Source organism: Pristis pectinata, chromosome 33 (genome assembly GCF_009764475.1).
Source record: "Pristis pectinata isolate sPriPec2 chromosome 33, sPriPec2.1.pri, whole genome shotgun sequence".
NCBI classification, from domain to species: Eukaryota; Metazoa; Chordata; class Chondrichthyes; order Rhinopristiformes; family Pristidae; genus Pristis; species Pristis pectinata.
In genome coordinates, this window is record NC_067437.1 from 12,046,648 (window position 1) to 12,059,490 (window position 12,843).

At 46.6% G+C, this 12,843-nt stretch overlaps 1 protein-coding gene across 1 annotated transcript in view; it reads left to right on the plus strand.

The window, feature by feature from the left end:
- LOC127585419 (dentin sialophosphoprotein-like) overlaps nt 1–12,843 on the plus strand; it is a 111,354-nt gene that overhangs the window by 35,966 nt on the left and 62,545 nt on the right. The window contains exons 11-24 of the mRNA XM_052042843.1: nt 45–80; nt 226–261; nt 835–891; nt 1,872–1,907; nt 6,938–6,994; nt 8,262–8,318; nt 8,520–8,555; nt 8,702–8,737; nt 9,653–9,709; nt 10,215–10,250; nt 10,399–10,434; nt 11,300–11,356; nt 11,862–11,897; nt 12,046–12,081. Coding sequence (XP_051898803.1) covers nt 45–80; nt 226–261; nt 835–891; nt 1,872–1,907; nt 6,938–6,994; nt 8,262–8,318; nt 8,520–8,555; nt 8,702–8,737; nt 9,653–9,709; nt 10,215–10,250; nt 10,399–10,434; nt 11,300–11,356; nt 11,862–11,897; nt 12,046–12,081 — 609 coding nt within the window. The remainder of the gene's footprint in view (nt 1–44; nt 81–225; nt 262–834; nt 892–1,871; nt 1,908–6,937; nt 6,995–8,261; nt 8,319–8,519; nt 8,556–8,701; nt 8,738–9,652; nt 9,710–10,214; nt 10,251–10,398; nt 10,435–11,299; nt 11,357–11,861; nt 11,898–12,045; nt 12,082–12,843) is intronic.

Here is a 12,843-nt window from a genome sequence, read left to right on the forward strand (position 1 = left end):
CAACCTGTGGTCAAGAAACTGAAATTCTCTTCCTTGTGTTTCAGACTCTGCCGAGAATGAGAGTGGGCCGGATACTAAAGGTAGTTTTCCTGATCTGTGAACGATACGTCACCGGGATAGAGGGAAATGTTATAAATATGGGAAGGGCAGAGTTTAAATTGTTCAATTAATAGGACACAGAGTGTCCTGTGATTTGTGAATTGATTTCTCTTTTTCCACTTCCAGACTCTGCAGAAAAAGAGAGTCACTCTGCAGCTCGAGGTATCGATATTTATGATCTCAATGTCTCCCTATAACATTCACTGGTGAACAATCCATTGATGATTGTACTAATGGCTCTGGGAATGTGTTAGGGTCCACTGGCCTTGGCTGGGAACCCAAAGCTGTGAGTCCAGAGTCAGTGGTGGGCTCACTGTTTCTGGATCTGAAGAGCCAGGAGAGCGCAGTGTGTGGGAGAGGGACATCTTCATCCCCAGACACCACTCCCTCGGGACACTGGACATGTGTGTGGTCCAGTTGGGTTGAAACTGGCAGATGTTGGGTGGACACCAATGTGGGCCCACAGGAACCTGTCTCACCTCTGGGAGAAAGACTCACAATCACCCAGGAGACACTGGATTTGCGCTGCAGTGTCCTGGGGAAATGACAGATCCTAATCCCAAACTCAGCTGGGGCGTTGGGTGACGGGGAGCACGTCATGGGGAGTTGCCCCGATCTGTGGGGGTGCAGAATGTGAGTGGGAACAGATAGTCACACCTTACATGGATGTACTTTGAAACTGAACTTCCCACACTCACTTCCCATTTTATAATCCAAAAATGATTTTCCTTTCAGATTCAAAAGAAAGTGGCGAGAGGAAAATCAAAGTGATTGGATCCCAAGAACATGATGGTTCGTGGATCTCTCTGTGTGGGGATTATTGACTGAGCTGGTGTTGGGGAGCTGGGACTGGGAGGATTGACAAACCACTGATTTCACATCAGACTCATGTGGAGTCAGGGCACTGGCAGTGGGACAGAGAGCAGGCTGGATACAAAACACAAACATTTACTCCACGACAGACTGCACTACTGTACAGGAGCTGCATCTGTTATCATGTTAATCACCCCAAGGCAGTGAATGGCAAACAACTTCGATAAAGATCTGGATGGGGAACAAAGTGAATGACTCTGGTGGGGAGAAAAGGAGGTGTCAGGCTCCTGTGAAAACAGGAGGGTAAAGGGTGTGGGGGAGAACAGAGTTCTGGGGAGACATATTCACAATTCATTCCAAGTAGCCAGGTAATACAATACATGTTGTCCCTGGGTAAACACTGTGTTCTGTTTTTACACACGTCCTTAAGTCATTTTTGTCCTTAGTACACAAAAATCACTCGATGTGCTAACCGTACCTCCTCAGCACTGTAATGCTTGGCATCCGATGTACTGAAAGAACAATCACTAAATGTGGAGGGAAAGGGGAAACTAGTTGTGCCATTTGTGGGAACAAACTTAAGTACACATGTTGGACTTTTTAATTTAATAATATTTTGGGAGCTTGTTCATATGTAGGGCTGTCCATAAGAAGGGCATTCGTAACCCAGGGAGGGTTTGTAATAAGCAAAAATGTAAGGAAAAAGCATTGAAAGTCACTTCAGGTGTTCAGCTCAACATGTGGTCAGGAAACTGAAATTCTCTTCCTTGTGTTTCTGACTCTGCTGAGAATGAGAGTGGGCCGGATACTGAAGGTAGTTCTCTTGATCTGTGAACGATACGTCACCAGGATAGAGTGAAATGTTATAAATACGGGAAGGGCAGAGTTAAAATTGTTCAATTAATAGGACACAGAATGTTCTGTGATTTGTGAATTCATTTCTTTTTTCCCTTTTCCAGATTCTACAGAAAAAGAGAGTCACTCTGCAGCTCGAGGTATCGATATTTATGATCTCAATGTCTCCCTATAACATTCACTGGTGAACAATCCATTGATGATTGTACCAATGACTCTGGGAATGTGTTGGGATCCACTGGCCTTGGCTGGGAACCCAAAGCTGTGAGCCCAGAGTCAGTGGTGGGCTCGCTGTTCCTGGATCTGAAGAGCTGGGAGGGCAGAGTGTGTGGGAGAGGGACATCCTCATCCCCGGACACCAGTCCCTCGGGACACTGGATGTGTGTGTGGTCTGGTTGGGCTGAAAATGGCAGATGTTGGGTGGACACCAACCTGGGCCCACAGGAACTTGTCTCACCGCCGGGAGAAAGACTCTCACTCATCCTGGAGACACTGGATTCAAGCCGCAATGTCCTGGGGAACGGTTGGATACTAATCCCAACCTCAGCTGGGGCGTTGGGTGACAGGGAGCATCTCATAGGGAGGTGCCCATATCAGTGGGGGTGCTGTGTGTGTGAGTGGGAACTGATAGTCACACCTTACATAGATGTACTTTGAAACTGAACTTTCCACACTCACTTCCCATTTTATAATCCAAAAATGTTTTTTCTTTCAGATTCAAAAGAAAGTGGCGAAAGGAAAATCAAAGTGATTGGATCCCAAGAACATGATGGTTCGTGGATCTCTCTGTGTGGGGATTATTCACTGAGCTGGTGTCAGGGAGCTGGGACTGGGAGGATTAACAAACCACTGATTTCACATCAGACTCATGTGGAGTCAGGGCACTGGCAGTGGGACAGAGAGCAGGCTGGATACAAAACACAAACATTTACTCCACGACAGACTGCACTACTGTACAGGAGCTGCATCTGTTATCATGTTAATCACCCCAAGACAATGAATGGCAAACAACTTCGATAAAGATCTGGATGGGGAACAAAGTGAATGACTCTGGTGGGGAGAAAAGGAGGTGTCAGGCTCCTGTGAAAACAGGAGGGTAAAGGGTGCGGGGGAGAACAGAATTCTGGGGAGACATATTCACATCTCATTCCAAGTAGCCAGGTAATAAAATATATGTTATCCTGGGTAAACACTGCATTCTGTTTTTACACATGTCCATAAGTCATTTTTGTCCTTAGTACACAAAAATCACTCGATGTGGGAACCATACCTTCACAGCACTGTAATGTGTGGCTTCCGATGCACGTAAGACTGACGAGAAAGAACAATCACTAAAAGTGGAGAGAGAGAGGAAACTAATTGTACCATTTGTGGGAAGAAACTTATGTACACATGTTGGACTTTGAATTTAATAATAGTTTGGGAGCTCGTTCATATGTTAGGGCTGTCCATAAGAAGTGCTTTCGTACCCAGGGAGGCCTTTTAAAATCAAAAATGTAAGGAAAAATCATTGAAAGTCTCTTCAGGTGTTCTGCTCAACCTGTGTTCAGGAAACTGAAATTCTCTTCCTTGTGTTTCTGACTCTACTGAGAATGAGAGTGGGCCGGATACTAAAAGTAGTTCTCTGATCTGTGAACGATACATCACCGGGATAGGAGGAAATGTTATAAATCAGGAAGGCCAGAGTATACTGTTCAATTAATAGGACACAGAGTGTCCTGTGATTTTGTGAAATGATTTCTTTTTTTCCTCTTCCAGATTCTGCAGAAAAGAGAGTCACTCTGCAGCTTCGAGGTATCGATTTATGATCTCAATGTCTCCCTATAACATTCACTGGTGAACAATCCATTGACGATTGTACTAATGACTCTGGGAATGTATTGGGATCACTGGCCTTGGCTGGGAAACCAAAGCTGTGAGCCAGAGTCAGTGGTGGGCTTACTGGTCCTGGATCTGAAGAGGGTGGAGTGTGTGGGAGAGGAACATCCTCATCCCCAGACACCAGTCCCTTGGGACACTGGGTGTGTGTGTGGTCCGGTTGGGATGAAACTGGCAGATGTTGGGTGGGCACCGACGTGGACCCAAAGGAACCTGTCTCACCACCAGGAGACAGACTCTCACTCACCCCGGAGACGCTGGATTTGAGCCGTAATGTCCTGGGGAAATGGTCAGACCCTAATCCAACCTCAGCTGGGGCGTTGGGTGATGGGGGGAGCATATCATGGGGAGGTGCCCCATTCAGTGGGGTTGCAGTGTGTGTGGGAACAGATAGTACTTTGAAACTGAACTTCCCACACTCACTTCCCATTTTATAATCCAAATTCCATTTTTCTTTCAGATTCAAAAGAAAGTGGCGAAAGGAAAATCAAAGTGATTGGATCCCAAGAACATGATGGTTCGTGGATCTCTCTGTGTGGGGATTATTGACTGAGTTGGTGTAGGGGAGCTGGGACTGGGAGGATTAACAAACCACTGGTTTCACATCAGACCCACGTGGAGTCAGGGGACTGGCAGTGGGACAGAGAGCAGGCTGGATATATAAAAAAACATTTACTCAAGGACAGACTGCACTACTGTACGGGAGCTGCATCTGTTATCATGTTAATCACCCCAAGGCAGTGAATGGCAAACAACTTCGATAAAGATCTGGATGGGGAACAAAGTGAATGACTCTGGTAGGGAGAAAAGGAGGTGTCAGCCTCCTGTGAAAACAGGAGGGTAAAGGGTGTGGGGGAGAACAGAGTTCTGGGGAGACATATTCACAACTCATTCCAAGTAGCCAGGTAATACAATACATGTTGTCCCTGGGTAAACACTGAGTTCTGTTTCTACACATGTCCGTAAGTCATTTTTGTCCTGAGTACACAAAAATCACTCGACGTGGGAACCGTACCTCCACAGCACTGTAATGCGTGGCATCCGATGCACGTAAGACTATGAGAAAGAACAATCACTAAAAGTGGAGAGAAAGGGGAAACTAGTTGTGCCATTTGTGGGAACAAACTTGTGTACACATGTTGGACTTGTTAATTTAATAATATTACGGGAGCTCGATCATATGTAGGGCTGTCCATAAGAAGGGCATTCGTAACCCAGGGAGGGCTTGTAATAAGCAAAAATGTAAGGAAAAAGCATTAAAAGTCACTTCGGAAGTATGGAGATGTTCTGCTCAACATGTGCTGGACGTTGTTGGGAGCAGACCCAGACACTGGGCACTGAACTGCTCTCTCTACCACAATAAGGGGACTGAGGCCCTGGAAAAGATGTAGAAAGATGTTACCAGGACTCGGAGGTTGTATCTGTCAGGAAAGATTGAACAGTCTGTGGAAACTTTCTCCAGAAAAGAGACCAACATGTTAATCATTAAATAATGAAAAGTATTGATAGGGTAAATCTAACAAAGACGTCAGGACTTGTGTTTGAGAGCAGGGCCAAGATCATCACTGCAAGATTGTCAGTGATCCTACAGGGAATGAAGGAGAGACTTCCTCACAGAGAGTTCAGTGATTTCCTCACCCTGGTGCTGAGTGTGTCGGTGTTCACAGGGGGACTGGGATCTTTGAAAAATGTTTGAGTAACTAACTCTGTGGTCAGGAAACTGAAATTCTCTTCTTTATGTTTCAGACTCTGCTGAGAATGAGAGTGGGCCCGGATACTAAAGGTAGTTCTCCTGATCTGTGAACAATATGTCACTGGGGATAGAGTGAAATGTCATTAAAATGGGAGGGAGAGTTTTAGGACTGATCTGATGATGGGACACAGAGAACGTTCTGTGACTGACAAACTGAAAATTATTTCCTTCTTTTCCAGACTCTGCAGAAAAAGAGAGTCACTCTGCAGCTCGAGGTATCAATATTTATGATCTCAATGTCTCCCTATTACATTCACTGGTGAACAATCCGTTGATGATTGTACCAATGATTCTGGGAATGTGTTGGGATCCACTGGCCTTGGCTGGGAACCCAAAGCTGTGAGTCTGTAGGCAGTGGTGGGCTCGCTGTTCCTGGATCTGAAGAGCTGGGAGGGCAGAGTGTGTGGGAGAGGGACATCCTCATCCCCAGACACCGGTCCCTTGGGACACTGGACGTGTGTGTGGTCCAGTTGGGTTGAAACCAGCGGATGTTGGATGGACACCAACCTGGGCCCACAGGCACCTGTCTCACCGCCGGGAGAAAGACTCTCACTCACCCCGGAGACACTAGATTCAACAGTGTCCTGGGGAAAGGTCGGACCCTAATCCCAACATCAGCTGGGGTGTTGGGTGATGGGGAGCATCTCATGGGGAGGTGCCCTGATCAGTGGGGTGCAGTGTGTGAGTGGGAAGAGGTAGCAGAATTGAATTGAATTGGTTTATTATTGTCACATGCACTGAGATACAGTGAAAAACTTCATTTTGCATGCCATCCATACAGATCATTTCAAAACATAAGTACATTGAGGTAATACAAGGAAAAAGCAATAACAGAATGCAGAATATAGTGTTACAGTTACAGAGAAAGTGCAGTGCAGGCAGACAATAAGGTGCAAGGCCATGATGAGGTTGATTGTGAGGTCAAGAGTTCATCTTTAATGTACAAGTGGTCCATTCAAGAATCTTATAACAGCAGGATAGAAGCTGTCCTTAAGCCTGATGGTGCATGTTTTCAAGTTTTTGTATCTTCTGCCCAATGGAAGGGGGGAGAAGAGATAATGTCCAGGGTGGGTGGGGTCTTTGATTATGCCGGCTGCTTTACCAAGGCAGCGAAAAATGTAGACAGAGTCCATGGAGGGGAGGCTGGTTTTCCTGATGTGCTGAGCTGTGTCCACAACTCTCTGCAGTTTCTTGCAGTCTTGGGCAGAGCAGTTGGCATACCAAGCCGTGATGCATCCAGATAGGATCCTTTCTATGGTGCATATATAAAATTTGGTGAGAGTTGACGGGGACATGCCGAATTTCCTTTGCCTTCTGAGGAAATAGAGATGCTGGTGAGCTTTCTTGGCCATGGTGTCTACATGGTTGGACCAGGACAAGCTATTGGTGATGTTTACACGTACGAACTTGAAGCTCTCAACCCTCTTGACCTCAGCACCATTAATACTCGAGGGATGCACTTACATGGATGCACTTTGCAACTGTGAACTTTCCACACTCACTTCCCATTTTATAATCAAAAACCGGTTTTCCTTTCAGATTCTAAAGAAAGTGGTGAAAGGAAAATCAAAGTGATTGGATCCCGAGAAGATAATGGTTCGTGGATCTCTCTGTGTGGGGATTATTGACTGAGCTGGTGTAGGGGAGTTGGGACTGGGAGGATTAACAAACCACTCACTTCACATCAGACCCAGGTGGAGTCAGGGCACTGGCAGTGGGACAGAGAGCAGGCTGGATATAAAGCACAAACATTTACTCCAGGATAGACTGCACTATCCTCACTACGGGAGCTGGGTCTGCTATCATGTTAAATACCCCAAGGCAGTGAATGGCAAACAACTTTGATAAAGATCAGGATGGGGAACGAGGAGACTGACTCTGGTGGGGCGAAAAGGTGTCAGGCTCTTGTGAAAACAGGAGGGTAAAAGGTGTGGGGGAGAACAGAGTTCTGGGGAGACATATTCACACCTCATTCCAAGTAGCCAGGTAATATAATAATAAGCAGAAATAAGGGGAAAACAACTAAAAATATTTCAGAAGAACACAGATGTTCTGGAGAAAGTGTTTTGGACATTGGTTGATGCAGATCCCGGCAATGGACACAGAATTGCTCTCTCTATCACGGAAATAAGGTGACTGAGGCCCTGGCGAAGGCACAACAGTGGTGTACAGGGCTAATACCAAAGTCAGAGTCAAAGTCGGGTTTATTACCATATGCACAAGCAAAAGTACTGAAAAACTTACTTGCAGCGACATCACAGGCACACAACATCAGATACACAACATAAATTATACAAGAAAGAACACACTTAGAACAAAAAAAATTCATTGTAGTTCAAAGTAGTCAAAATGATCATAGTGTTGCTGTCCTGAGGTAGTGATTAGGGTTGTGCAGGTTGGTCCAAGTACCAGGACTCGGAGTTTGCAACTGTCAGTAAACATTGAAAAACCTGCAGAAACTTTCTCCAGAAAAGAGACCAACAGTAATCATTGAATAAGAGGTGTTCATAGGGTAGACCTGAAGATGATGTCAGGACGTGTTTGAGAGCAGGGCCAAGATCATCACTGTAAGATTGTCAGTGATCCTACAAGGAATTAAGGAGAGATTTCCTCATCCTGTTATTGAGGGTGTTGGTGTTTGCAGGGGGAGTAGGATCTTTAAAAAATTGTTTGGGTAACAGACCTAGTCCCACCCCAAGCACAGCCCTTTGGTGATGGGAGAGCAGCTCAGGGGTAGTTAGCCAGATCACTGGTGTGCAATGTGTGAGTGTGAACAGACATGTGTTACATGGATGCACTTTGAAGCTGAGAATCTTCCACATCCATTTCCTATCTTATAATAAAAAAACGGTTTTCCTTTCAGATTCCAAAGAGAGTGGCGAAAGGAAAATCAAAGTGACTGGATTCAGAGATGATGATGGTTCGTGGATCTCTCTGTGTGGGGATTATTGGCTGGGCTGGTGTAGGGGAGTTGGGTCTGTGAGAATTAACAAAATACTTATTTCATATCAAACCCATGGGGAGTCAGGGGAAAGGTAGCAGGACAGAGAGTAGGCTTTAAAAATTTTCGAGTAACTGACTGTGTGGTCAGGAAATTGAAATTCTCTTCCTTGTGTTTCAGACTCTGCCGAGAATGAGAGTGGGCCGGATACTAAAGGTAGTTTTCCCAATCTGTGAACATTACGTTAACAGGGTAGAGTGTAATGTCATTTAAATGGAGGGAATAATTTAAACCATTCTGATGATGGAAAACAGACAATGTCTTGTGATGGATGAACTGAAATTCTTTTCTTACTTTCCCAGACTCTGCAGAAAAAGAGAGTCACTCTGCAGCTCGAGGTATCGATATTTATGATCTCAATGTCTCCCTATAACATTCACTGGTGGACAATCCATTGACGATTGTAGTAATGACTCTGGGAATGTGTTGGGATCCACTGGCCTTGGTTGGAAACCCAAAGCTGTGAGCCCGGAGTCAGTGGTGGGCTCACTGTTTCTGGATCTGAAGAGCCAGGAGAGCGCAGTGTGTGGGAGAGGGACATCCTCATCCCATCCGGTCCCTCGGGAGACAGGACATGCGTGTGTGTGTGCGTGCGTGTGTGCGTGCGTGCGTGCGTGTGTGCGTGCGTGCGTGTGTGTGTGTGTGGCTCTGAGGGTTTGGGGCTGGCAAACATTGGGCAGCACAGTGGTGCAGCTAGTAGAGCCACTGTCTCACAGCGCCAGAGACCTGCGTTCAGTCCAGGCGCTGTCAGTGTGGAGTTTGCACCTTCTCCCTGTGGCGTGTGGGTTTCTCCCCGGGTGGCTCCAATTTCATCTCAGATCCCAAATAATTGTGAGTTGGTGGGTTAATTGGCCGTTGTGAATTGTCCCTAGTGTGTAGCTGAGTGGTAGAATCTGAGGGGAGTTGATGAGAAAGTGGGGAGAATAAAATGGAATTAATGTAAGATCAGTGTAAATGGGTTGATGGTTAGCACAGACTCGATGGGCCGAAGGGCCTGTTTCCATGCTGTATCTCTCTGTGACTCTATAACACCAACCTGGACCCACTCGCACCAGTCTCATTCTCCCAGTGAAAGGCCAGACCCTAATCCCACTCTCATTGGGCACTTGGGCAATGGGGAGGGACTCACATCAGTGTGGGTGTGCGAGTGTGTGACTGTGATGGAAGATCCACGTGCGACAAGCACACTTTGACACTTGGAACCTTCCACGCTCATTCCCACTGTATAATTAGAAACCGCCTTTTCATTTCAGATTCCAAAGAGAGTGGCGAGAGGAAAATCAAAGTGCTTGGATCCAGAGGAGACGATGGTTAGTGGATCTCTCTCTGGGGGTTATTGACTGCTGTAACATATGGGACCGGGGTCCATTATCACATGCAACACCCCAACAGTGTGGATAGCAGATACCTTCGGGACAGATCAGGAGGAGGGATGAGGGGAATAAGGAGCCCACAGGTGGGGTGAGTGATGGGATCTGTGGCGGGAGAGATTCACAGTTCACTGAAACAAGTAAACATAATGAGATACACACACTGGGGCCCAGTTTCGCATGAACACTTGAAACTTAACGAATTCACTAGAAAACCTATACTACTGCACTGTGTAAAATATAATCAAAAGTCAATTACGTGTGTTGGAGGATTAATCGGAATAACATCCAACATTGAGGAAAATCTATCACTCTGGCACCAGGATTGAAAGGAATTGAAGGATATGGTGATAGGGGGAGATGGAGGTTCAGAGGAGGTTGGTGGGAAGCAGACACTCTGGTACAACCCAGCCAGGAAACTGAAATTCTCTTCCTTGTGTTTCAGACTCTGCCGAGAATGAGAGTGGACCGGATACTAAAGGTAGTTCTCCTGATCTGTGAACAATATGTCACCGGGATAGAGGGAAATGTCATTTAAATGGCGAGGGAGCAATTTAAACCATTCTGACAATGACAAACAGACAATGTCTTGTGATGGATGAACTGAAATTCTTTTCCTTTTTTCCCAGACTCTGCAGAAAAAGAGAGTCACTCTGCAGCTCGAGGTATCGATATTTATGATCTCAATGTCTCCCTCTAACATTCACTAGTGAACAATCCATTGACAATTGTAGTAATGACTCTGGGAATGTGTTGGGATCCACTGGCCTTGGTGGGAATCCCAAAGCTGGACTCGCTGTTCCTGGATCTGAAGAGCCAGGAGGGCAGAGTATGTGGGAGAGGGACATCCTCATCTCCAGACACCGGTCCCCCGGGAGACAGGATGTGTGTGTGTGTGTGTGTGTGTCGCTCCGAGGGTTTGGGGCTGGTAAACATTGGGCAGCACAGTGGTGCAGCTAGTAGAGCTGCATTCTCACAGTGGCAGAGACCTGTGTCAAATCCAGGTGCTCTCTGTGTGGAGTTTGCACGTCCTCCCTGTGGCATGTGGGTTTCTCCCCTGGGTGTCTCCAGTTTCATCTCAGATCCCAAATAGTTGCGAATTGGTGGGTTAATTGGCCACTATAAATTGTTCCTAGTGTGTGGGCGAGTGGTAGAATCTGAGGGGATATGATGAGAATGTGAGGAGATTAAAATGGGATTAATGTAGGATTAGAGTAAATGGGTGATTCGTGGCCAGCACGGTCTCAGTGGGCCGAAGGGCCTGTTTCCATGCTGTATCTCTCTGTGACTTTATGACACCAGCCTGGACCCACTCGCATCAGTCTCATTCTCCCAGTGACAGACTGGACCCTAATCCCACTGTTATTGGGCAATAGGGGGGCTAGTACATGGGGAGGGGCTCAGATCAGTGTGGGTGTGCGAGTGTGTGAGTGTGATCGAAGATCCACGTGTGACGTGGACACACTTTAACCCTGGGAACCTTCCACACTCGTTCCCACTGTATAATCGGAAATCGCCTTTTCGTTTCAGATTCCAAAGAGAGTGGCGAGAGGAAAATCAAAGTGCTTGGATCCAGAGGAGACGATGGTTAGTGGATCTCTCTCTGGGGGTTATTGACTGCTGTAACATATGGGACCGGGGTCCATTATCACATGCAACACCCCAACAGTGTGGATAGCAGATACCTTCGGGACAGATCAGGAGGAGGGATGAGGGGAATAAGGAGCCCACAGGTGGGGTGAGTGATGGGATCTGTGGCGGGAGAGATTCACAGTTCACTGAAACAAGTAAACATAATGAGATACATTCACTGGGGCCCACTTTCGCATGAACACTTGAAATTTAACGAATTCACTAGAAAACCTATACTACTGCACTGTGTAAAATATAATCAAAAGTCAATTACGTGTGTTGGAGGATTAATCGGAATAACATCCAACATTGAGGAAAATCTATCACTCTGGCACCAGGATTGAAAGGAATTGAAGGATATGGTGATAGGGGGAGATGGAGGTTCAGAGGAGGTTGGTGGGAAGCAGACACTCTGGTACAACCCAGCCGGGAAACTGAAATTCTCTTCCTTGTGTTTCAGACTCTGCCGAGAATGAGAGTGGACCGGATACTAAAGGTAGTTCTCCTGATCTGTGAACAATATGTCACCGGGATAGAGGGAAATGTCATTTAAATGGCGAGGGAGCAATTTAAACCATTCTGACAATGACAAACAGACAACGTCTTGTGATGGATGAACTGAAGTTCTTTTCTTTATTTTCCAGACTCTGCAGAAAAAGAGAGTCACTCTGCAGCTCGAGGTATCGATATTTATGATCTCAATGTCTCCCTCTAACATTCACTAGTGACCAATCCATTGACGATTGTAGTAATGACTCTGGGAATGTGTTGGGATCCACTGGCCTTGGTGGGAAACCCAAAGGCTGTGAGCCCGGAGTCAGTGGTGGGCTCACTGCTCCTGGTCTGAAGAGCCGGGAGGGCAGAGTGTGTGGGAGAGGGACATCCTCATCCCCGGACACTTGTCCTTCGGGACACTGGACGTGTGTGTGTGTGTGTGTGTGTGTGTGTGTGTGTGTGTGTGTGTGTGTGTGTGTGTGTGTGTGTGTGTGTGTGTGTGTGTGTGTGTGTGTGTGTGTGTGTGTACGCGTGTGTGTCTGTGTGTGGCTCCAAGGGTTTGGGGCTGGCAAACATTGGGCAGCACAGTGGTGCAGCTAGTAGAGCCACTGATTCACAGCACCAGAGACCTGTGTTCAATCCAGGTGCTGTCGGTGTGGAGTTTGCACGTTCTCCCTGTGGCGTGTGGGTTTCTCCCCTGGGTGGCTCCAATTTAATCTCGGACCCCAAATAGTTGCAAGTTGGTGGGTTAATTGGCCGCTGTAAATTGTCCCTAGTGTGTAGCTGAGTGGTAGAATCTGAGGGGAGTTGATGAGAATGTGGGGAGAATAAAATAGAATTAATGTAAGATCAGTGTAAATGGGTGGTTGATGGTTAGTATGGACTTGCTGGGCCGAAGGGCCTGTTTCCATGCTGTATCCCTCTGTGACTCTATAACACCAACCTGG